This window comes from Anoplopoma fimbria, chromosome 4 (genome assembly GCF_027596085.1).
Source record: "Anoplopoma fimbria isolate UVic2021 breed Golden Eagle Sablefish chromosome 4, Afim_UVic_2022, whole genome shotgun sequence".
Lineage (NCBI taxonomy): Eukaryota > Metazoa > Chordata > Actinopteri > Perciformes > Anoplopomatidae > Anoplopoma > Anoplopoma fimbria.
In genome coordinates, this window is record NC_072452.1 from 16,487,526 (window position 1) to 16,511,307 (window position 23,782).

Sequence of the window (23,782 nt, forward strand, 5' to 3'; positions counted from 1 at the left end):
TAAATGGAGCGGATTGCTTCACATATACGGCAGTGTTGTTCATTCCTCTGGGGCTGACGGTGCTTCAGATGATTACACATGTCCTTGAACCCCATCTGAACACGGGGCAGGTGGCGTTTATGAGCCTGGGTGTCACTGATGACATTTCGTCATTAAGCCTGCTCTTCTGTTCTCACACTTAAACATGAGCACAGCACGGTCATTGCCGGTCACTTGCTTCATACTCCATACAGTAAATACTGCCCACACAGATAGCACGTCTACCATACTATTGCTATGAAACCTGAACTAAAAAACTAAACAGATGAGCAACTAACCGAAGCAGACATATCCCCCCTCCTCTTCCTTCTATTTGTATCCATTTCTCTTTACTGTGAGATTTATTCCCGTCAGAGGGGCAAGGACATCTATCGCCGTGTGCTGAAGGTCCACCGTGGCAACACCGGTGCCGGTAGATCACCGACTATTATAAACCAGGGTGACAGCTCACTCTGAGTGGCTGGTCTGAGAGTGAGATCCCAGGTCCTGCCCTGTCATTCATCATGCATCCTTCAATCCCAATATGCGCTCTTCATCAAGACAGGGGCAAGGATGAAGGAGACGGGGCCGTAAAGGATGCTGCCCACCCCTTCCTCTGTTCGTCCTCTTAGCACCCCACCGTCGCTCATTTTTTATTACCTCCGATGAGCCGGCAGTTAGTGGGCTCATTAATAAACGCCGGCTGGAATTGGACATTTGCTCAAGTTCTCGAGAGTCTATTCTCCCCGTCTCTAGAAACACATTTTCTACCTCAGCTATGAGCTCTGATAAAGATACTTTAACATGAGTTTACAGGAGGATGTGAGGATGAAAAGACCGAAAACAACTGTGTAGTGCATTAATGTTTGTGCCAGTTTAAAGTTTAACCCTTTTCCGACTTACCAGTGAATTTGTCTCAGTGCACCTTAACACCTGTGTTGTGCAGATGAAACAAACCCTTCAGTATTTGTGTAGTTTGATTGGGGAGGAAATAAGCTGATCAGGCAACAGGGAAATAGTCGGAATGTCCCTAGTTTAAAGGGATAGTTTATATATTTTTATTTCATCAACACTTTAAAGATAGTTTGTATATTTTACTTTTTACTCGTCATCAGCGTTGTCTTAAAGATGCATATTTTGTCACAGCAGCAGTACACAAAATAGACCACATGGTAGAAACTGTGCAGTTTACAGGTATTACAAAAAAGGGGAGAGCTCACTTTCTACTGGATCGAGTACAGTGGCAGCACCTCTGTGCCTCGGGGGCAGATAATGGGGTCATATTCCTGGAAGGAAACTTAGACCTCCTCTCTAGTCATTCCAAAGCACCATTAAAGTTTCAGTAGTGCAGTGGTTTTTCTTGGCGAGGGGCTGCGATGGATCGTATCTGTGGGGCATTCAGGAGCTTCTGTCAGCGTAGCAGGTCATCCAGGAGCCTGAAGGAGGCAGCGAAGGGACAAAAGGCACGTGATGATTAACTGCAGTGGGCGTGGAGCCCTGATTATCTGCTTTCTGTTAGTGTGTGTGTGTGTGTGTGTGTTTTGTGGGGTTAACACACCAGGGAGGCTTGTGTCAGGCAATGGCTGAGCCACTGGTTAGTGGACCTGGTTTTGATGGCTTATGAGAATTCATTTTTGGATCTGTCTTCAGGACCTGGAGCTAAAGTTAATGAGCAATCAATCAATCTTATCTGCAGTTCTCTCTCTTTAATAAGTTCAGTTTTTACTATATTTAAGTCTGGATACAACTACTCCAGAATCATTGGACTTACCCTGACTCCAGGTAGTGGAGATTTTAAACGATTAGCTCAAGTACTGCCTGTTCAAATCCCTGAGCTATGTTAACAACTACAAAAGAATTACAACTTAATTCAATAATGCAGACGTGTAAAGAAAGAAATATACAGTATGTATTTGGATGTCTGAACAGCCATTCATGTTTTTCACTTTGTTTCTGTCAGTTCCACTATGAAACACTCATGTTAAAATCAATAACAGTTCAGTTCAGTTTGTCCATCTGGTATAGTTTATTTTTGTTTCTGTGAAAGAGATAACTTTCAGTCATCTTCGGTAAGGCTTACTTGACATCTTTGTCAACAACCATCTTTCTCAAGTTGATATATCTGCGGCTCCGCCAACACCAGAATAAAATTACTCTTGGGACGGCTATTTATTCATAATGTCAGTTCAAGGCTACGATTCTTGATTTGTATGTCAAAGCAAGATATTCCCCTGTGTTTTTTTAGTCAGTGCTCATGTTGGGTTACAATAAAGTGCTTTAAACCTTTCAGTTAAGTTGCTTTAGGATGTACAGTTTGGGGTCATTCTCCTCTCTTTATCCTGTTTACTTCTGACATCATTTTATTCTGCACTCTCCTGTTAATTACCAATTGCATAACTTAACTTCAATTGAGACCTATTTGGCATACTTCTGTACTCAAATGGAGAACCTTTCAAACTTAAGTGAAATACACAAAATGTTCATGTGTGCAAAGGGGTTTTATGAATGAAAGTAAACCTACAACAAACTACCAGGTGTTTTAGCTATTTATTCCCAGGGTGAGTTTGTCGTGTTTATGGATACAGAGCATGTGCTTCTAATACACGTGGTCTTGTTTTTATTTCCTGTTGTGTTTGTGTTTAGAGATGTGTGCTTCTTGAGAAATTCCCTGTAGTTTACTGTTGGTTACATTTCATCCACACATGTCTGATCATAAGTCAATAGTTAATAGAGCATTATAGTCAAATAGTTTTAGGATACATTCATAAAACTAAATTGAAATAAAGTACATAAACCCTCACTTTACAGTCTCATAAGGCATTGAAGTGGACTGAAGTTATGATAATGTTGTTTTCAATATCTGTGCCCTAAAATTCTAATTAGTACTTTTAACCACACAGCTTTTCTGTTCACTTGTAGGGTGTACACGGTGCTCAGTAACTTTTAATTCTTCCTGTTCTTTTAAATACTATTTAAAACAATATTTATTGGACCCATGTGCTTCTAATACACGTGGTCTTGTTTTTTTATTTCCTGTTGTGTTTGTGTTTGAGACACAAAGGGAGAGAGATGTGTGCTTCTTGATCTTATTTTTGTGAAGAAGACACTCTCTGCACTCTGTGAAAACACAGTGCATGGAAGTCAGTGAGTGGGCGACTGTCTACAAATGTTTTAGTTTATATTTAGTAGTTTAGTGTATTCTTTCTGGGAGAAGAAACTGAGGCGGTACTGTAGTCCATTCATGTCTCTGAGCTTTCTGAGTATATCTGGCAGAGGCTTACAGGTGGTACAAGTTGTGATATTATCACAGTATGAGAAGAGCTGTTATCAGGTCATCAAGAACAAACTGTGTGAAAATGGGACATCGGTTCTATTCTAACACTATTCATGATGCCATTTTTCTGGTGGGGTGAACTGAAATAAATGATGCTGGTCAGACACGTCATAAATGGGGGGGGGGGGGGCTCTGAATAATAGCCTTCTCTATGGTAATTTTCATTAAGTAGTAAATGTGTCAGAGAGAGGCATGGCGCAATTTATTTGGGTTGATTCTCTTGTAGCTAATCCGTCAACACAGAGAAAATAGGTCAATGATCCAAAGCCAAGCAGGGACTGTTTCCAGAAGAGGACAGATGCAAAAGATCAAACACAGACAGACATGAAACACAGGCCTTTTTCACAGGATCCCAGAATTCCTACAGACACACATGCAGAGTGATATCATAGCAGCGCTCCTCAACGTCACTTACAGTAAGCGTTGAGCTCATTGGCCGATCATTGAGGCCTGTGCATGCTTTTTTCCATCTGCCTGCCTAATCATACAGTAAGCCGGGTGGGTGTGGGGTGAAGGGGGGGCATACTCACCCACCACCTGACCTCAACTTCAGTGCTGCTGACTGCATGCTTGTCCTGCAATCCCACAACCTTTTACCTCCTCTACCGGCCCGATCTCACCTCATCAAAGCGCAGCAGCTCATGGATCTGTGTCCGCCATAACACTGACTATGAACATGATTGTTTCCTTCCCCCCTTTTTCCTTGTGTTATTTGATAATTTTTTTCTTTTTAGTGACACAGGATATATTTTCTGGTGTTAGTCGTCTTTAATTTAAGTTGTTTTGTGAACTTGGTGTTTCTGATCTAAAACACGTCTTTTTCTATCTTATCTCTTCTGTCCCTCTATTATTTCTCTTCCTTCTCTCTCTGTCACTCTGTGCTATATTAATGTTATTTAAAGCTATTGCTGTTGCTAATCTGTGACGTATTATAATTTGCCTGTATATCTGCCCTTGTGTGTTTTTTGCTGTTGTGTGCTTTTTGTTTCTGTGTGTGGTTTTCTAACCCCAGTTCATTCTGTTATGGCACCACCGCAGTCCAGGATGACGCTGCCCCAGGTACCCAGGAGTACATTATGTTACGGCAGGACTCCATCCACTCTGCGGATATAAGGAGTAAAGGGTCCCCCTTTCGTGCTAAGTGTCACGAAATCTTCTGCTGCCCGCTGAAGCAAGTCATCAACAAAGAGAGCACAGAGCCCGAAGGTTTGTTCGCATCCCCTCCTTGTTATGATTTGCCGATGCTCCTCGTATCCCCCTGCCCCGCTCCCGTCTTGTTTTCCCCTCTCTCTCATATTCTGTGTGAACTGATAGTTTCTCCGCCCCTTCAAACTAAGTTCTCTTTCATTCCTGTCCCATTTTTTTCGAGAGCATCTGGTGTGCTTTGCCCCTTTCTAGCATGTGTGTGTTTGTGCACGAACAGGCGTGTGAGGGTGTGAAAGTGAGAGTGCTTGTTTTAGCATAGTATAAGACTGAATGCTTAGGCCTGTAGGAGGGCATCTCTCTCTGGGATCTTCCAGCGTGGTGTGTTTGTACTGTACGTGTGTGTGTGTGTGTGTGTGTGTGTGTGTGTGTGTGTGTGTGTGTGTGTGTGTGTGTGTGTGTGTGTGTGTGTGTGTGTGTGTATACGTCTGCCTGCACACCTCTTACGTTGGACTGAGTGAGGAGCTCAGCATCTGTAGCTCCGGCCAAACCCCTCCCTTCCACAAACCATTAACTCGGTCATCGCCACCCTGAGGCACATGCACGGACTAAAACAGTGCAAAAAAATAAAAAGGGCCAATAGATGGAGGCAGCTGCTGCCCTAATGAGTTCAATGACGGGGCAATTTCAGAACGCGCTTCCACTTCAACTGGCCTCATAGAACCAAAAAGCTGAAGCGCTTTTTATCGTCCTGTCCTGAAGACTATGTGAGATTGAAATGTTTCATATTCATGAGTAAAGAGTGATCTACTCAGCTACAGACTGCAAGTCAGCAATCCCCACCCCCCATCCCCTCTTGTTCCCTGTGCTTCCTATGCTTCTTCCTGTGGTCTTGATGGCTGCATCCTACCCTCTCAGTGCTTCCTTCTTTCCTTCCTTCCTTTATGTCCCTACTACTGTAACCTTGTTCCCCTTTACCCCTACCTCTATCTCCACCTCTTTTGTGCTTGTAGCAGCATGAAGATATGCCTGCGTGCATACCTTACACTGTATATGTTATCAACGTTTGTACAGTTAGGACACACAGTAAAACAAAAGAAAATCCTATTTTTCTCAAAGCATGCTTCCATACCCTGCACTGTCTGGCACTCAGGCTCTTTGACTGCCTCATTTATCATCTACCCCTCGATAAGAGTGCTAAGATTGTAGAAATTGCTTTCCTTTGCAGACCTCCTGATCGGTAAGATATGAATTATGTCGCTTCTGATATGTTTTCTGCAATGTATTGGTGTGTCTTCTGCTGCATCTAAAAGAAGACCACGTTTGGTACAGCAGTGTTACACCTCGATATCAGTTAACCTGTTGATGGATGTCTGTGTGCCTGCTGAAAGACTCAAGCACATGCACTTATCCTTGTGGGCAAAGAGAGAGAGAGAGGGGGAGATAAAGCAGTGGAATACTAGCGGAGGTCTGGCTAGAAGAGTACAGATGTATTATTCAGTTTGGCTGCAGCTCCAGTTGGACGTGACTGAATTTACAAAGGAAGGAGGGGAGACTACGACTGTTACGTAAGCGGTTTGTGAGGACGTCATTAATGTTGATGCATGATGCAGATGGAAACTCTGTTTAACCATGTGAGGAGCAGCCCACACCCACACACACACACACAGACAGACAGACAGACAGACAGACAGACACAGACACACCCACACAGCCTACACTACAGAGCTGTCTGCTAATATCCTTTGCAATACGTGTAAATAACGAATAAACACAACATACGTAATGAAATACTACAAGTTGATATATTTTCTTCTTTTTTTGTAGGAAATGTTTTTTGATATGAAATGAAAAACCAGAAGGTTGTATGTTTTGCGAGATCGGAGCAGTAAAGTCAGCCTTGTCACATTGTTACCATGGCAACAACATTCCAACTGCTTTGTGTTGCAATTATTAATGATTGTTATGGATCAGATCACTTGGCTTCGTGTTAAATGTAGTTTGTAAGTCACAGTGGATGACAACACAGACTCTTCTGTAAGGAACTCTGGTTGGTTGTCTTACATTTGGCAGCTGTTACACTATAAGTAGTAAACGGCAGTGTTTCTAAGATTCTGTTGATGTGTGTTCAGTTGAGATGCTGGAGTGCGTCTGCTGCTTTATAGGTGAGTCGATGCTTTAGGAGAGTCAGTTATCTGCGGTATCATTTCCTCTAATTCCTGTGATGCATATCCCAGCAGCACTACATAGAGGTGGCTGATAAAGAGAGCCAAGAGATTGGTTTTAAAAGTCACTGGAGATGTGCTTGTCAGAACAACACATCGGCAGCACACAGGCTTGGGCCTTTTGCACCCCCAAAGGATGAGTTCACATCATATGGGTTCATCTCTGTGGAGCTGCAGGGACCATAAGACCACAGACAGAGAGCACTGGACTTGCCTCCTCCGTCCTGAGGTCTGCGTGTGCTGCCCGCTGTCAATCAGACATTAGTTTGTTCTCTATCTTGAAATTCACTTTGACACGATCTTCTGCTCAGCCTGCGTCACCACCTCTCGATTCCACTTAATTCTCAAATCATTCTCACCTGTTTCCTCTGCTTCTGTTTCTCTGTCTTTGGCTCTGTTCTGTCTCTTTTCACAGCGACAACAAAAGATGGTGCCCGAAGGGGCCCGATCTGTATAAACATCCCATCCATAATTTAGACGACTGCACGACTTTGAGTTTATAGTTTCAGGCCCCAGACGGACAGATATCCATAAATAGATGTAAACAAAGAGGTATAAGGCCTGAGCAGTATGTGTATGTTTTCATTTGTAACAAGAGGAGTTTTAAAGTGGCCCTATTATGCTTTTCCACTTTGTCCCTCTTTAGTGTGTTATATATATTTGTCCGTAGAGTGTAAAGCCTGAGCTCCACTCCTAAAAGGAGTTACCCTCCCCCTCAGAAGCTCCTGAGCTGCCTGAAACGGCTCGATTGGATTCTCTCCTTCACTGCGGTAACTTTATGAGGTCACAATGTTACGGAAGTGACGTAAAACTCCTTCCGACTAGTTGGGCCCTCAAACAACAAAATAGAGAGACGGAGCTGAAGCTCCGGAGGAAGAGTTTTTTGAAATGTGAAACGTTGACCAATCACAATAGAGCGGGCTAGCTGACCAATCAGGGCAGACTTTGCTTTCTGGAGGGAGGAGCAAGCGCTACAACGGAGCATTTCAGAGAGAGGGTGAGCAGAGGTGCTGCAGGACAGCCAGGATGTAAAAAACAAGGAGGATTATGAGCATTAACGCATGTAAACATGTTGTAACTGTAACTTGAGATATGCACCCAGTAAATAGTATAATAGGGCCTGTTTAAAATGCCAAATGACTCAGAAAAAGAAATAGAATGTCACAGAGAGGAAAGAGTTGAATGTGACAGTAATAATTTTGTCATCATTTGTCTGACATGTGTTCTCAATACGTCAAGATTCCCACAATGATTAAAAAGATTGGAAATTAATGGGCCTGTTCAAAGAGAATCTTGAGATAATTTGTCAGGGTTCAGAATTTATCTGTAAGTGTTTTAGCTGACCCAGCTGTTTTTTAAGCATCAAGACTAAAACTAAAAGCCCAAACGGTCGAATCATCTTCCAAAGTTAGTCTTTTCTTAACAAAATGTTCCTTTTTGTGTCTCCACTCACTTGATTTACTTTACTCAGACAGCTGAGAACAAGCACTGTGAATTTTGTCCCCCAGGACATTGCAAACAAATTGTCGTATTGTTCACATAGGCACTAAATCATTTTTTAAGACGGACTTGAAAATTGTGAACTTAACCTTCAAAGGCATCACACCAGCAGTTTTGTGTGTTTTATCCTTCATCTACAAGTCACATAATTATTCACATTACTGCTGACCTTTTGGTAGAGCGCACAATAAATTGTTAGGTTGGCTTCCAACCCTCTGCAACCTTTTGTATCTGTTCTTTTCCCCAGAGCTTGCAGAAATGTTAAACTTGCTTGAAGTGTAATCCATCATAATGATTTCTGTATCGCTATTACTTTATGATGTTTATGTTTTCGTATGGTAATGCAGTCGGGAGACGGGACAGTTTTTTGTAAACTCTGCATTCAAGAATGATTCAAGAAATCTAAGTTTGAACAGTGCAGGCTCACAACAGGGGACAGCAGGTACATGTTGAGTGGTTGAACTAAAGAAGTCTAACGAGGCCAACATGAGGCAATCACAAGTGTGTTAGCCACTACCAACTGTGCACTATCTATAGAAATATAATAAAACCAGTAATGTCATGTGTCTCTTACAGACAGAATGAAGTCCAGCGGCCGTGCTGCTCGACATTCAGGCCACTATCTCATTTGTCTTCAGCCTTATTGACAAAATAACTCATCTGCTGCTCACTCAGCCAAGAAAATGTAAGCAGAGGAGCAAGGCAAATGAATAGCAGGCCCCATTCATTTCCCAAACCTGATGTAAAATGCATGGAGGTGATGCAGCACAAAGTCAACGGAGCGCAATTACATTTTCGGGGGCGTCCAACATCGCTCCTCATAACAGAGTATCCCATTGCAGTTTCTCACCGGGTACGGCACGCTACTGCAATGTTGACAAGAGACAAACATGCAGCCTCGGGACGTGCTCATGCTCCAATAACAGCTTGTTTAATTTTCTTTCTCTCCTCCGCAGTCTTTTCTGCATGAAAGCAACAACTCTGTTTGTCTAAGTCAATACATAAATAGACTGTGCATGAATAAATAATGTGTATGATAATGTGATTTGGTGCCTTGAGAGACGAGGCTGGGAGGAGATTGTCAATGTCACATTCGTTCTGCTGTGCTCACCTGACCGCTCTGGTGTATTACAAGTGTGCATTTGGCCACATGTCAAAGATTCAGGATGAGCCTGGACTTTAAAACAGCTGATAAGAAAAGCAAGAATTAAAGCCACTGTGAGACAATATCTATGTCAAATAATCCCACATGTAGGAATGAGTAGCCTTTTATTAAGCCTTTTAGTAATCAACACCTTTGCATGGGTTTTCACCTGTAAGGGGAAAATAGATGACATCAAAGTGCAAAAGTGAACATCCTCTGTTAACTAGATAAATACACAAGAACAACATTTTCACATACTTATCTCTCAGATTTAGGCTGAAACATTGACAGTGTTCATTTCTGGCTTTGCTGGGTCTTAATCTTAAAGGCATAAACAAACAGCAGGAGTGGGTGTTTATTGCAACATTAATGAGTAACTACTCAGGAGACCAGCAGAGAAGTGAAGCACACTAAAGTTGCCTGGCCTATTACATTCCATCAGTGTCCATTTAATTAACAATTCTCACGTATTCGCCTCTGCATCCTCGGTCTCATTGCAGACTCATCAACAGCCAAACAGACCGTGACTATTCTGATCAGACATGTAGTTAATCGGTTACGAATGAGTATAAGGAATGGTTACTCTATATTCTATGGTGCCAACTACTGCATGTCATGTAAAAATATTTGAAAATCTAATAAAAAACAATCTGAATTGGGAATGGTGGGCCTGAATTGAACAGTGCTCCTGATAAATGTAGCATATGTGGCAAATAATAAACTTTTATGGAAACTTTTGCATCGTTAGCATGTAGCTTGTCGGCTTAGTAAACTGCTCATTGTTGTTCATGCTCAAAAATGGCAAATCACTCTGAAAGGAAGAGTGTAAGGGAGCAGAATGTAGTAGTAAACCAACGGGAGGCATATCTTCAACAGTCTACATCTTTTATATGTCATTTTTGTATAGTGCATGCTGTGAGGGTAATGTTTATAAATTTGTATAAATAAGTTTGTCTTATCTTAATGACTGAGAAAGGATTTATATTTACTGCATACCAGTGAGTAAAAAAGATGCAGTTCCAGTACAGTAGCAATATGCTGTTTTATACACCACATGGACAAATTAGCAGCTTTACTAGCTTTTACCCCAAAATCCCAGTTTATGTCACAAATGCTCATCATTTATTAGTAGAGTTCCTGTTTCTAACTACAGACCAGCTCTAAATCTGATACAAACATGTACAATCAGTAGAGTAGTCAGGTTATAGTAGCTGTGACACAAGCCAGTGTGTAAGTTTTCCCCAGAGTGAACAAGCATTGAGCTATTTAATTGGGATAAAGAGGCACACTGCTGAGTCAGCACCGCATTACTGGGAGTCTAGCAAAGTGGCTCCAGACAGCTGCTAGGATAGAGATTACAGATACACACTAAATAGAGTCACGTATTAGGGAGAAGACATTTAGTAGATAATATATTTAATGTGAACAAAAAAAAACATGTTATAGCTGGTATTTTATTATCTACTGCAATGGCTGCTGTGAGAGAAAGATTTAACTATCTCTTTTGCACCTCTGACTGTGACTTTCTGTTATGTTTTAACCTAAACCCTCCCTGTACTCAGCAGGGACGCTGCCACACTGACATTAATGCTCTCTCTCTCTCTCTCTCTAAACTCTGGTCTTAATAAACCTCATACTTTGATAAATGAAGAGACCAGACCTCTATTTGTCACTTTTAATGTCACACTATTAATCATTTCTTCAAAGGCTCCCAGACGGTGGGTCGTGATCTGAAAGTGTTTACGAGTTGTTCCTGAATGTATGTTCAACTTTGCCAAAAGACGTGCAGTGAATATCCAACACTTTTTGTTTTCTGTATCTTTAACTGAATGGGGAGTTACATTATCTGAGGACTAATACTTTTGATGTCATTATGGCATCTTTAATTGTATTTCATTATTTTATTAGTAGATCAATTTCATATCCTGTTTTCGGTAATGCCAAAGTCAGAAATTCAAAATCCAACAAACGGTACAGGAGCTTTAATGAGAGAAAACCGCTGCTCTATGTAAAGCTTATTGTTTTTAATTGAAGTAAGTTACATTTTGGCTTTCCATACCTACATGTTTCTGCACTACAACTAATATTGTGAAATATGACGATATATACATTCACATATTAGACATTTTGAGAAAAAAAAGAATTAAATTAGAGCGCTGTTGAAGTTTATATCGTGGTAGCTGAAACCTTTGTGATTTCACTTTGACTATTGAAGACCTTAAAGTTCTGCAGACTTCCTCATTTCTGTGAAGCGACGCCAGAACTGCCTAAGCACCACATTAGCCCTGACTGAGAGAACAACAGGCCAGTTTGTCTGATGCAGACTGTTTGAGGGTCATCTTGGGTGCTGGCGGGGTTATGTAAAGACCTCGCTCGCTTCATCTCAGGGTTCACAGAGTAATGTGCCAGCCTGCCACAGCCGATGTTGGCTAGGATTCAAACAGACACCCAATTTGTCCCATCCTGTCGCCTGCCAGCCCGGGAGAGGTCTCGGCTCTTTCACAGAGCCGGATGAAACGCAACTTAAAGACCAGAAACGTTCTCCCGCCCTCCACATACATGGGTTAAACGTACTGTACAGTGATTTGGTCAGGTGTTGGATAAAAGTTGGTCAGCTTGCATTCAAGAACCTTTGGGATCAGACTTGTAATGGCAGTCGTGTTAAATGGAATGCCACTTCTCCCCCCATCACTCTTTCTCGGTTGTATTTTTAAGTGCTGCACTGGAGACTTTGTTTGTTTACTTCAATGTCAATGGTGGTTAAATGTCTGGAAAGTGTCCGGGGTTTTTCCCCTGTTGCCTTATGCCGACTCAGTGATGTGTGTTCTGTGCAATCTCCTCCCCAACTTTGGAACAGCAGCTACCGTAAAAAACAGCTAAAGCATCTCCCCGGTATTTAATCATTACGATGATGTGTTATAATGGCTGTTGCTATACTGCACTTATGCTCACAGAGTTTTGGGTTTCACCCCAGATCGGTTTGCCTAACCGTACCCCTCCACTGCTCTATACATCTAAGGCACAATAGTGTATTATATAGGCTGCTGTGTACATATATGTGTCATAGTTCAAACACTCAGACCTCTTACTCTCACTCAAATGAAAGGATTTGTGCAAGTATCATCACACGTATCTTTTCTTAAACACAATGAAATTAGCCTGAAAAGAGGTCATTGTAAATGTATGTGCCCGAGCAATAGATAGGTTAGACATCAATAATGCATATTGTTAATGAAATGATAATTCATCAACTGTCAAAACAGAGTTCTCTCTTGCGGCCCCAGTTGGCAGACCTCTCCCTTTTCTCGGCTCCCTCCAGCATGTGTTACCGTTCACTAAAGTGTACACAGTGCTCCTCCATTACCCTCTGCAGGTGTTTGTGTTTGTCAAATGAGCCCTGATGGAAGTGAGTCAAACGCCCTGATGACGGGCCTTTCACCTCCGACAAGCTCCAGCAGAGCGAAGTGCTTCTGTGTCATACGGCGTTGTTGTTCTTCGTCGTTCTCACACACACCCTCAGTTGGTTATCTCACATCAGTATGCTGTGAACATGAGGCCCGCGAGTCATTATCTTTAGACCCAGATCTAATTTTGTAGCATGCATGCGAGCAACCGAGTGGGTTTGGGACATTGGACTGAATAAACAACAAAGAGATACACAGGTGCTGGTGAGACATGGGAGGCTGCCTGCTCACGTACAAACACACATGCACACATATGCACACAATTGCACAAATGAATGCAAACGACGCACATAGCAGAATTCTACCACTACTCAATTGTCTAACCTGGATATCCCCACAGGCCGCTCTGCCAAATCTACTCCCAAAGTACTTAAAAAAAAAACACAGCACATCCATCCTCTTTTTCGGAGAAGGCTTGTCTTGTTGCACTTGTCTAATTCGCATTTTTGAGCTTTGTGTGCATGTGTGAGTGTGCATCTGTTCTCCCAGCACTACGGCCTGATGGCAGCCATTAGTGTTAGCTCGCTAATCCGCTGGCTGGAAAGATAATTAGACATCGAATATCTCATCAGGCCTGGCCAGGCTACATTTACAGTTGTCTCTCTCTCTGTCTCTTTCACGCGCTCTCATATTTTTCTCTATCTCACTCTCATGTTTGTTCTTTTCTCATATTTCTCTCACAGATGTTTTTTTTTTTGTCTTTCTCTCTCTCCCCATCCCATATTTTCTCAAAAGATCAAAAACTCCTATCCTTATGAGGTTACGATGGGTCAGAGTGCTAGAACTTGAACCAAAAAAAGGCAGCTACATGTTACTGATGTGTTGCCATAGAGATGAGTGCCTCCTCAATATAATGGTGGAGATACTAAGAATGGCTCTTGGCTCTGCTCTGCTGGTGTGTGTGTGTGTAGGATGTCAAAGGCCTCAGATGCATGTTCAGTGTGATGTAATGGGGAGCAATCAGGCGGGAAAGGAGGCCGGCCTTCAGCAGGACAGATGATCACACGTAAACCATCATCACAACATGCCAGTGACACGCAGCCCTCCATCTCTAATCTGTGCCCTGCGACAGCCAAAGCATTGCTTAATATGTCCTAATCTCTAATGTTATGTACTCAATTGCAGACACACACATTGGCCCTGGCTGGTGCGTGTTACAGGTCCTACCCGGATTCCTACCAATCAGATCCAGCAGCTCTGAGACAAACTTGTTCTGACTTGTGGAATGTGAGTGCATGTTTGCGGCGGCAACTTCTTTTTAAACCTGAAAGAGCTTCAGACACAAAATACCAGAGCAGCTGGGCTGCTTGGGGAACTTAACCTCCGTAATATAATATGGGCCCCAGTCATTGGCACTGATCCTTCAATCGGTAGCAGAAGGCTCAGTGCAATCATTCAATCATGTTAAAGCATGACCTCTGACTGACTGCATGCCACATGGGCCGATCCGGCTGTAGGACCTGATATATGGAGGAGCCAAGAGAGAACGAGGGACATGCATGTAATTGTTTAATCGATCATCCACAGAAGACAATGAACCTCAGTCAGATTCTCTGTACTCTGCAGTGGTAAATTCATTCAATCTCTTTTCATTACTATCTTTAAAGTGGCATGTGATTCTTATGATTCTAGGACATTGTTTAATTGTTAATTGTTTAAAAAAGCCCAGTGAATAGCCGATAAGATCCATGTTTACACTGCATTATAAATTAAAAGACATTTGAAGACTTTCCAACCAGATTCAGTTCGTAATAATAATGACAAACTACCACTAAACAAACAACTTCTACCATCTTAGAATACATAAACTAACAAATGAATAAGTAATATGTGTCATCTGGACTCTGCTACTGTACATGGGCAGCAACTGGAATGCCGATCTTATGGACCTACTCCCTCACCTGTTTAGTTACCAAGCATTCGGGTGGAAGCTCATGTTAATTTAACAATCTTGATTTGAATTTAATGATGTAAGGTCTGTAAAGGGATTAGGTAATGTTGTGTTATGACTGCAGGCTTCATTATTATTTCAAGGACCAAAGCTATTCTGTAACAGTGTTGCATTTCATATTATAGTTCTACTCCAGACCACAGAGAGCCATCCCTGCTTTACTGCTGTGCTTTGCCCTACTTTTCTCATACCTCTGTAGGGTTCTATCAGCTCTGCACAGCTCCTCCTACCAGTTATATTCCAAACGCTAGTCCACTACCATCCATTGTCATTATGTTCCCATTGATTTCTCTGTGAGCCGACTTCACTAACAAGAGCAGGGAGTAAAAGTGAAAAGTGGGATACTCTGTGTTGGCCAGGAAACATGACCTATTTACCCACCCACTCCCATAAGTTGAGTCACGTCTGCTGTCGTGTCATTTACAGCTTAGTCGATCTGTTCCACCTCACACGTCGGGGCTTTTAAGAACGCTGAAATAATCCATGCAATCACACTGGCATGTTCACATACATTCTGGTCTTTTGTAAACATACATAAACATTTTTAACTCAGGTGTAATGCCAGCGAAGTAGAACCCATATTCCCTGTCTCTCAGTTTTGCATTGATGGGAATGAACCCTAAACACTTTCCAAGAGGAAATGCATCAGTGGCAGGGGAAATAAGGAGTATGTGGCTCGGACTAAATGAGCTTCATTAATGTTCACACCCAGCTCACTGCACTGCACATTTGACCTCGTTGCATAATATCCACATTTATTCTTGAGGCCAGACAGGAGATGTAATGGGGTTATCCTGAGGACAGGGACCTGGTTAATGGACAAGATCAGGGTCTATTATAAATACTTGGATGAAAGATATGACAAACACCTAGAAAGGAATTAGCGTTTATCCTAGTAAGGCAGAAGTAAGGCAAATTGTTTTCATCTAAATTAAAGGTACAGTTTACCACAAAAATCTAGATTTTTTCTTCTTTCCAACTATTTACTTCTCTGGAACTATTTATTTTCTACATGATTTGCTCACAACAAGGTCTGTGGATTTTCTTGAGTAACCAGGTCATGATTTCTGGAAAGAGACATTGCTGTTGTGTTTTTAAATAAAAAATTGGCACTTTGAGCACCACAAACCGATTACCATAAACCCAGTATATTCGAAAGAAGGCAGACATCTCTACGGCAGATATCTCCCAAACTAGAAAAATAAAAAAATTAAACAATCTAGACTCATAAATGGCACAAAAGGTATGAGGATAAATATGTATTTTTGGGGTAAACTATCCATTTAAGACCTTGCATACTCGCCATTTCTAAATCAAAACAGCATGTCAGCTACAGTTCTAGTGTCAAGAATAGCATATTTTTACCTTTCATCATCCTCGCTAAGAAGTGTCCATCAACTAAGACAACAATGTATCTTAAGTTAGAAACTCTTAAAAAAAGAAGCATGCATGACCTCATGCCCTTGTGCCAGTCTCAGAGCTTTCCTTTGTGTCTCCATCAGTGAGTAGACACTTTAAGCCAGCTGGTGTCGGAGACGACGCCTTTAATCTCGCTTTATTCCCCTCCTTGATGTGTCATACAGGAAAAGGATATGTAGGACAACATCACTTCACTTACTGTATTCTGGGACTAAGACTGCTCTTGCTAGATGGGGTATAATTAGCATTGGAGTTATTAATACAAACTTTCAGAGAATCTGAGCTGCTTTATTTTGGCTGCAGCACACTTCCTTGATTTCTCTTTGATACCAGATGTCCCTCTTCACTGTGACGAGGGCCCATTTCCTGGGTGGGTTCTGGTTAGTGGAGGAGGGACAACTTAAAAGAATATAAAAGATATTTTGTTGTTTATGGTCTCTCAACTCCTAAATGCTGTCTCTCTGCAGCTTTTTCCCCCCGTGATGGATATTACCAAAGGGCTTCTGCCTTTGACTCACCATCCATGAGTCAAACATGTTCCTGTTCAGTCATCCATTTTGGCGAGGGAGTATCTCCTGAACATGGTTTCCTCCTCCGGCTGCCTCCTGTTGTGATGCTGGCAATGATGGATAGTAGATTTTGTTCTGATAACAGGCATTTAGAGACTCCTATTAGATTTGGCGGGCTGGCTGCCTGTGGGTGCATGTGTGTGTGTGTCTACTATGCATGCATGTATGTTTGCATGTGTGTAAACATCATGCTGCATGATCTTATCTTCCAATCGCTGCCCAGTTAGCTGATGGAAAAGTAATGTGGCGTTAGACACGGTGTGCTGTAGCTAACAGGAGAAAGGCAACATGTACAAAATGAAATTATGTAAGTCTTAATTTGCTTTGAACTTTGCCCTCTGCCTTTTGTGTATTCCATTCTTGTTTATTAAATCAGCCTTGCAATGTCCTGTAAGACCTGCTGCTGTTGAAAGCATTTGCACTGTCTATGTTCCCATACACAACAATCAGTCACAGGGACTTTAAAACCTCCCTCCTCCGGCTTACAACAGCATTGGCTATGATTTACCCACAATCCCCCAGGGGACCTGAGAACTGCAGGGTCAAGATATTGGTAGACACATTGCATCCATGGCACGTACACACAGATATTACATTTCAATTTCCATTAGTGGCCCAAACAGTAGTGTAGCTTGCTGACGTCATCTCATTGATGTTTCATAACCGATCCCGAGTGTTTAATAAACCTGCTTCAGTTTCATATTCCTGCTCAGAGCACCTGAGGAACAAAGAGGACAAGCCAGACTTTGTTATCATCAGAGAGAGTCAGCTTCAGGGTCTTTGGCCTGGAGGTTTTTAGTAAAGTAACGCTGGTCGAGCATTAGTCATTCCGAGCAGGCTGCTGTCTGAACTCTGGCCATTTCACACACCGTTTGGTGCCTCTGATTGAGATTTCTCCACGTCGTTACAGCCTCTCACACCTACACACACACACACACACACACACACACACACACACACACACACACACACACACACACACACACACACACACACACACACACACGCACACACACACACACACACACACACACACACACAGCACAGCACAGCACAGCACAGCACAGAAGCTAAAGCATGTGAAAGCCCACAGTATGCTTCCCTGCTAAATGATGCACTGCCCATGCAGATAAATTAAAAAGCGACAGATTGTAGAGCCAAGCTTGAGTAAACATATTCACTAGTGTACTGGCTGTGTTTAATTCACAGATTTTTGTTAAAAGGTATACAAAGTACATGCAAGGAAGTGCTAGTTTCGAGTTTCGAGTTTCTCCCTAACATCTACCGTGCATATTAATTGTTATTTTCTCATTAAAAGTACAGGTTGAAGAGGAACATATAAACAGTTTCATTTTCAGTATAATGTCCTGAATTTAAAATGAAGAATCAAATATGTTGGTGTATAGATAGCACTAAGTGATAAGCCCAATGATGAACCTATATTCTCATTACTTCCTCAGGTTTTAATGTCCCCTCAAAGTCAGTGGCAATGATTGTAGTAAGTGGTCAAAATGTTGTATTTACATATTTAAATAACTGCATAAATATGTACGTTATACGAGGCACACATGAAAAAGGATTTAAATGGCATTTTCTGAGATGACCATAAACCTCTTCTTCTTCCACTATGTCACACTTTCTGACTCTTGCATTTAGCAGTGAAGGGCCAGATTGCAAATAAACATGTAATGGATGAACATTACTCAGCAGTGCTCCTCATCTACTTGTATCTTTATCAAGCAGACAGACACAATGTGTCTGGCAGATGCTCAGCTCCTGAAGTTGTTTCAGCTCTATGTTTCAGTGCCATATTTAGCTTGTATTGATGTATAAAAGTAGAACGTTGTTCCTTTCACTTGGGAACCAAAAATATCTAAAATTATATTTTCTCTGTGTGAGAGAAAATATGGCAGTGCTGATCAGTAGACAAAGACTTTGAAGCCACTTGTTAAACAAAAGGTGAAAGGTTAAAAAAATATGGCAGCCATCGCGTTTTTCTGTTCCTAATTAGTTTTGTTGTTGTAAATCGAGATAGAGATAGAATTTATGCTGGTTTAATGAGGAGCAGACTGACACAGCTCACACCTCGTCTTATTAATACACTGTTGATGTTTAAAAATACATGTGTTTTATGTTATTTTCACTGCAACTAAAAATAAGATTTACCCTGTTAATAAATATCTTTAAAATCTCTCTAGCTATTGGATGAAAACACTAGACTTCCAGCTTTTAAAAAGATGTGACATATAACTGCTCCTCCCTGGTTGTTAGCTCTCATGGTGGGGTTATGGGCACTTTCTCTACACCGTTTGTCCCCAAGGTGGAGATCATCCTGGTTTTACACACTGGGAGAAATAATGGGACTAATATCCTCTACTTTCAGTCTACTGACTCCTCGCTTTCATGTCTTGAACACAACGCTCTGGCTCTAAAAGGGGCGAGATAGATCACACAATCTTTGCCATGAGACTGGCAGTCAGCCATGACTGTATTGTATCCCCCTCCTCGACTGGAACCTTGAGTTATGGTCTCTTGCTCTGTAACATCCAACCCCCATTCCTAACGCACGTCCTCTCTCTCTCTCTTTCTCTCTCTCTCTCTGTCTTTCACACACACCCTCTTACGTATGTGCAGTCTCCATGGTAACGCGTGGTATCACTGTGGCACTGGTGGCCTAGCATGCGGCAAGCTGCTGTTGTAGTGGATTTACTGTAACAGCGCATGCACAAAGAGCAGACAGCCAGAATGCTGCCGAAGGGCTGAACGGTTCGAGCAGCAACCCTTTGGGATCATCAGAGATCATTCCTTTGTCCCTGGATAATATTTCACTTTATCACCTCAGTCTGAAACAAGAGGTGCAAATAAACACCCTATTGCAGATTCCAATGTTAAGATATTTATTTACTTTGACATTTAATATCTCGATTTAATCAGAGGCACGGTCCTAGTACGCAACGTTGGCCTCTATTACACACCACGAGCAAGGTTAACCTCCCCATTTATTCAGTGTTTGCCCTTGGAGGCCACTTTTCTCTATGAATTTTAAAAAAAATCATTAAACGCAAGGTGATGTCATGACAGCCCCGGGTTATTAATAAGACGAGATAGCTTTAATCGTTTGGTTATATTTAATAACACAAAGGTCAACACGGTGCTCAACCTTGGCAGCACACAGGACTAACTCACACTTTACTTTTCTAGCTCTGCTCTCTAGTGGCCAGAGAGTGCAACAGCAGCTCGGTGCTGGGACCTTCTGGGTCCGTCTGAAGTCATGCGGTCCGAGCACAGTTAGGTGTGTTTGCAGACTGAGAGGTGCTTTAAGTAGGACTGTGTTGAACAGCAAACTGTGTAAGGAAGAGGAAACACTATCTTTGAGGCCTTGCTATGAGACCAGTTTGTTCACAGTTCTGGCTCATAAACACGTCTTTTTTATATGAAAATCTGTAGTGTATGAAATCTAACTGTTAATAACCTTAAACATTTGAGCAAATTGCAAAACATAATCTCTCACTTCGTGTGTGTGTGTGTATGTGTGTGTGAGTGCAGTACAGTGAAGGTGCCCCCGGGAGGCCACAGTAGACTGGCACTCTGGGGCACAACAGTAATTAATTTGCCCATGGCATATTTCTACAAAAGCAACCAAAGCGCACATACCACACACACACAGGGGCAGTTTCTGTGTGTGTGTATGTGTGTGTGTGTGTGTGTGTGTGTGTTCGTGTATAAAGAATGTCCTTGTGTCTTTCTTGCTAGTTTTATTGACAGTGACTCCAGGTTTATGTTACAGAGGTCACTTGTGTCAATATTTTTTGAGACAGACACAATTATTGCATTCGGATAAAATCAGAGGCGGGTACATTATCTCTCATCTGCTACGTTTGATTTATAGAAGCATAGTTCATGAACGCAACGCTCGTCAGCTGGCAACTTCCACTTGCAAATGGGCTCAGTTTAACTCTGTGGTCGACTTCAAATCAGTCAAATATAGCTATAATCCATTTTTGTCTTGCAAAACTACTTAAGAGTACATGAGCTATATTTAATACAGAGATTTATAAATACAAATTATACTGAAGAAATTAGGATAAGACAAATGCGTATGATTTATTCTATTTTTGTTGAGACACCTTGTCTATTTCAAACATAAAAAGTATCTCTCCTGTTCTTATCTCACCAGTTCCACTTGTGCTATAGTATGCTTTTTTTGTATTTTTTCCTCCTCCATCATTACTTGGCTGCTGCTAAGAAAAGCACCACCAGTGTGACAGGCGTTATCAGGCCTGTACACATTTGCACTTTCTTTAGCATCATCTTAGGTGTTTGATTGGTGTCGCTGTTGTACAATGCAGTGTGACTCTCATCACCTCTCTGTGTCCTCCTAACGGTCAGTGATAAACCCAGCCGTCCTCCTGAAGGGCCACACTGTCTGCTTGAGTGATGGCACAGGTTTATCAGGAGTGGGATGACAGAAGGGGAACCTGGGATCTGCTTCTGGTAGTGTTGAGATCTGTCTGTCTGTGTTTGATCATGGCAGAAGTAAGGAGGCGTCAGATAGAAACAGGCAGGTATACTGTATGCTGTAAACAGGAGCGCCTTAGTACTACCTCAGGCCCTGGGGCTATGAACGTATCCGATGCCCTTACCTCCATTCACAATATGCTACGGCAATATTAATCCAGAACCCTCAGTCTATGGACAGCAACAAATAGTGCCCTCCTAATCTGTAAACAGAATATGAATGAACGCATCAATGTTAGAAAATACGTCAACAATAAGTCAAGACAAAACTGTTTTATCAGCCATGTAGGCCAAAATCATATCATTCCTTTCATTTTGGTGTAAGGTTTTTCCTGATTTATCTTCCAGCTTTTGTTTGGTTAAAAGAATTGGATCTTTTTCAGTGTAGGTGTGCAAATATCGAGCAGCCTAATAGGTTTGTGAGAAAGAAGAAGAATATATCTCCTGAGCTGTCAATAGTCATGATCATGAAACTGTCAAGGTGTCGCTGTTTTAGTGACTTTGTTTTTGCACTAATAACTGACTTTGATTGCAGACTTTTTGTAAGACAATACATCTTTAGCATACTTCTTTAGCCATTCTTATAGATAATAGGCTGCACTATCGAGTGACTGGACGGAATTTTTTAGCGTCATTAAATAAAAATAAACAGTAAGCAAATGATGGTAGTCTTTTAACATATAAACCTATATAATATGAAACTATTCAATATGAATCTTTTGTTGGATTAAAATAAAAAATAAATGCAATCAATCAGATGTTCTCACTGCTGCTGCTGCATTGACAATAACATTGGGAAATATGTTATGGATGATACTGAGCAGCCAGAGGAATGTTCTGAGTATAAGAGTACATTTTGTGTTTCAGAGCTGAGAACACTGCAATAGAATTAAGAAAATAAACCACCCAAATCTCCCCTTCATTGTCTATGTAGCAGCTCCAGACTTTATAGCAGATGAGATCACAAATACACATTTACCTTTTCAGAGAGATTAGCTTGTATTCACAAATGTTGACTGAACTTTCCTCGGCATTGGAAATACCAGATTGAAAGCCTTAATTTAGGTGCTGTTCCCCTTTAACAAAAACATTACAACATTCTAGGCTGAACAAACATTTATTCATGCTTCACAATAAGGATCATTTAAACGTATCAATGCAAATGTTTGAATATGTATTGTTTGAGGTAGGAATCTTTGGTTTCTCTCGGCTTTAAGAAAGCTCTCATGACTTTTTAAGCATGCTAACTATAATCACAGTAAATATTGCCCCTGTGGATATATGTATTACTATGTATTAAGGCAAGAGCTGTTTTTGGAGATAATGCTGCTTCTATAAAGCCCAGTTCAACATTGAAAAAGGGACCATCTTTTCTTACACTGTGTGGGGTTAAATCTTGATTTCCTCTATTCCATTAGAGAGAGCATCAATGACAGTATCCAGGAAAACAAATATTTTAATCTCGACAGTATGCCTCGTGTTATTTAAGCCAAAGTCAATATATTAGTATTGACCCATGAACTATTTATATTCCTATCTAGTGTCAGTAAGTAATCACAAAAATAGCTTTCTTCCACATCACTGTTGGGTCATCAATTATTTGAGTTCAATATCTTTTTTCTGCAATCTCTAAAAATGCCCAATTCCACACTAAAATAAATTCTGTATTTGCTGCTCAGTAGTGCTTTGTGAAGTTGGTCAGTAATCTAAAGGGCAAAGGAAGAGACTGTGGATATGCATATAGTCATTTAGAGACAAATCCTAGAGCTGCTCAATGGAAAGGGTGGCATTTAACTCGTATATGAGGACTTTTTATGATTCACAACTATTAGCTCTACATTAAATTAAACACATTTGAAAGGTTACAGTGATGTTAATCAAAGATCAAAGAGTAACCTGCTTATTTAATGTCAATAGACCAAGCTAAAAAATGTGATTAAATCATTGATTTAAGTCCTGGTGCTCTGTATAGTGAGGTGCAAGTCTAAAAAGTGACATGAGTTTTGTTTTTAGGTGGATTTTCCCTTTAGGGTGCATCTGCTGCTCGTAATAGCCTGTCCACTTGCTCCCTCTAGTGTTCAAAGTTACGCATAGTCCCTGGAGGCCACTTACCCTCAAAAGTACCTACTGTAAGGCTCTCTATATCTCAGAGCTGATTGTTTAGTAGTCTTATCATTACATACACTGACTGCAGCAATACATCTGCTTTCACTTCTGCCATCTATAAAGAGATGATCTAAATGTAATAACATGCCTTACATAATTGATTTAATACGAAACTGAGCTGTGCAAGCAAGCCAAGAGACCACACTTCATGCATGGTACTGACAGTAATATTTGCTCAGATGCTGATAAATAACATCATATTTGGTAAATCTCAGAATTAGCTGCACGATTTGAGAGTTTTTTTAAAAAAAAAAGGGGGGGGGAAGAAGAAGGCTTTGTGGAAACACATTACCTAATGCATGTCTCAGTTCATTGTACATCGATATTTTTT

At 41.3% G+C, this 23,782-nt stretch overlaps 1 protein-coding gene across 1 annotated transcript in view; it reads left to right on the forward strand.

Annotated features, from left to right (window-relative positions):
- Positions 1-4,398: 4,398 nt before the first annotated feature.
- fgf13a (fibroblast growth factor 13a) overlaps positions 4,399-23,782 on the forward strand; it is a 44,739-nt gene continuing 25,355 nt past the window's right edge. Inside the window, exon 1 of the mRNA XM_054597027.1 lies at positions 4,399-4,558. Coding sequence (XP_054453002.1) covers positions 4,429-4,558 — 130 coding nt within the window. The 5' untranslated portion in view covers positions 4,399-4,428. The remainder of the gene's footprint in view (positions 4,559-23,782) is intronic.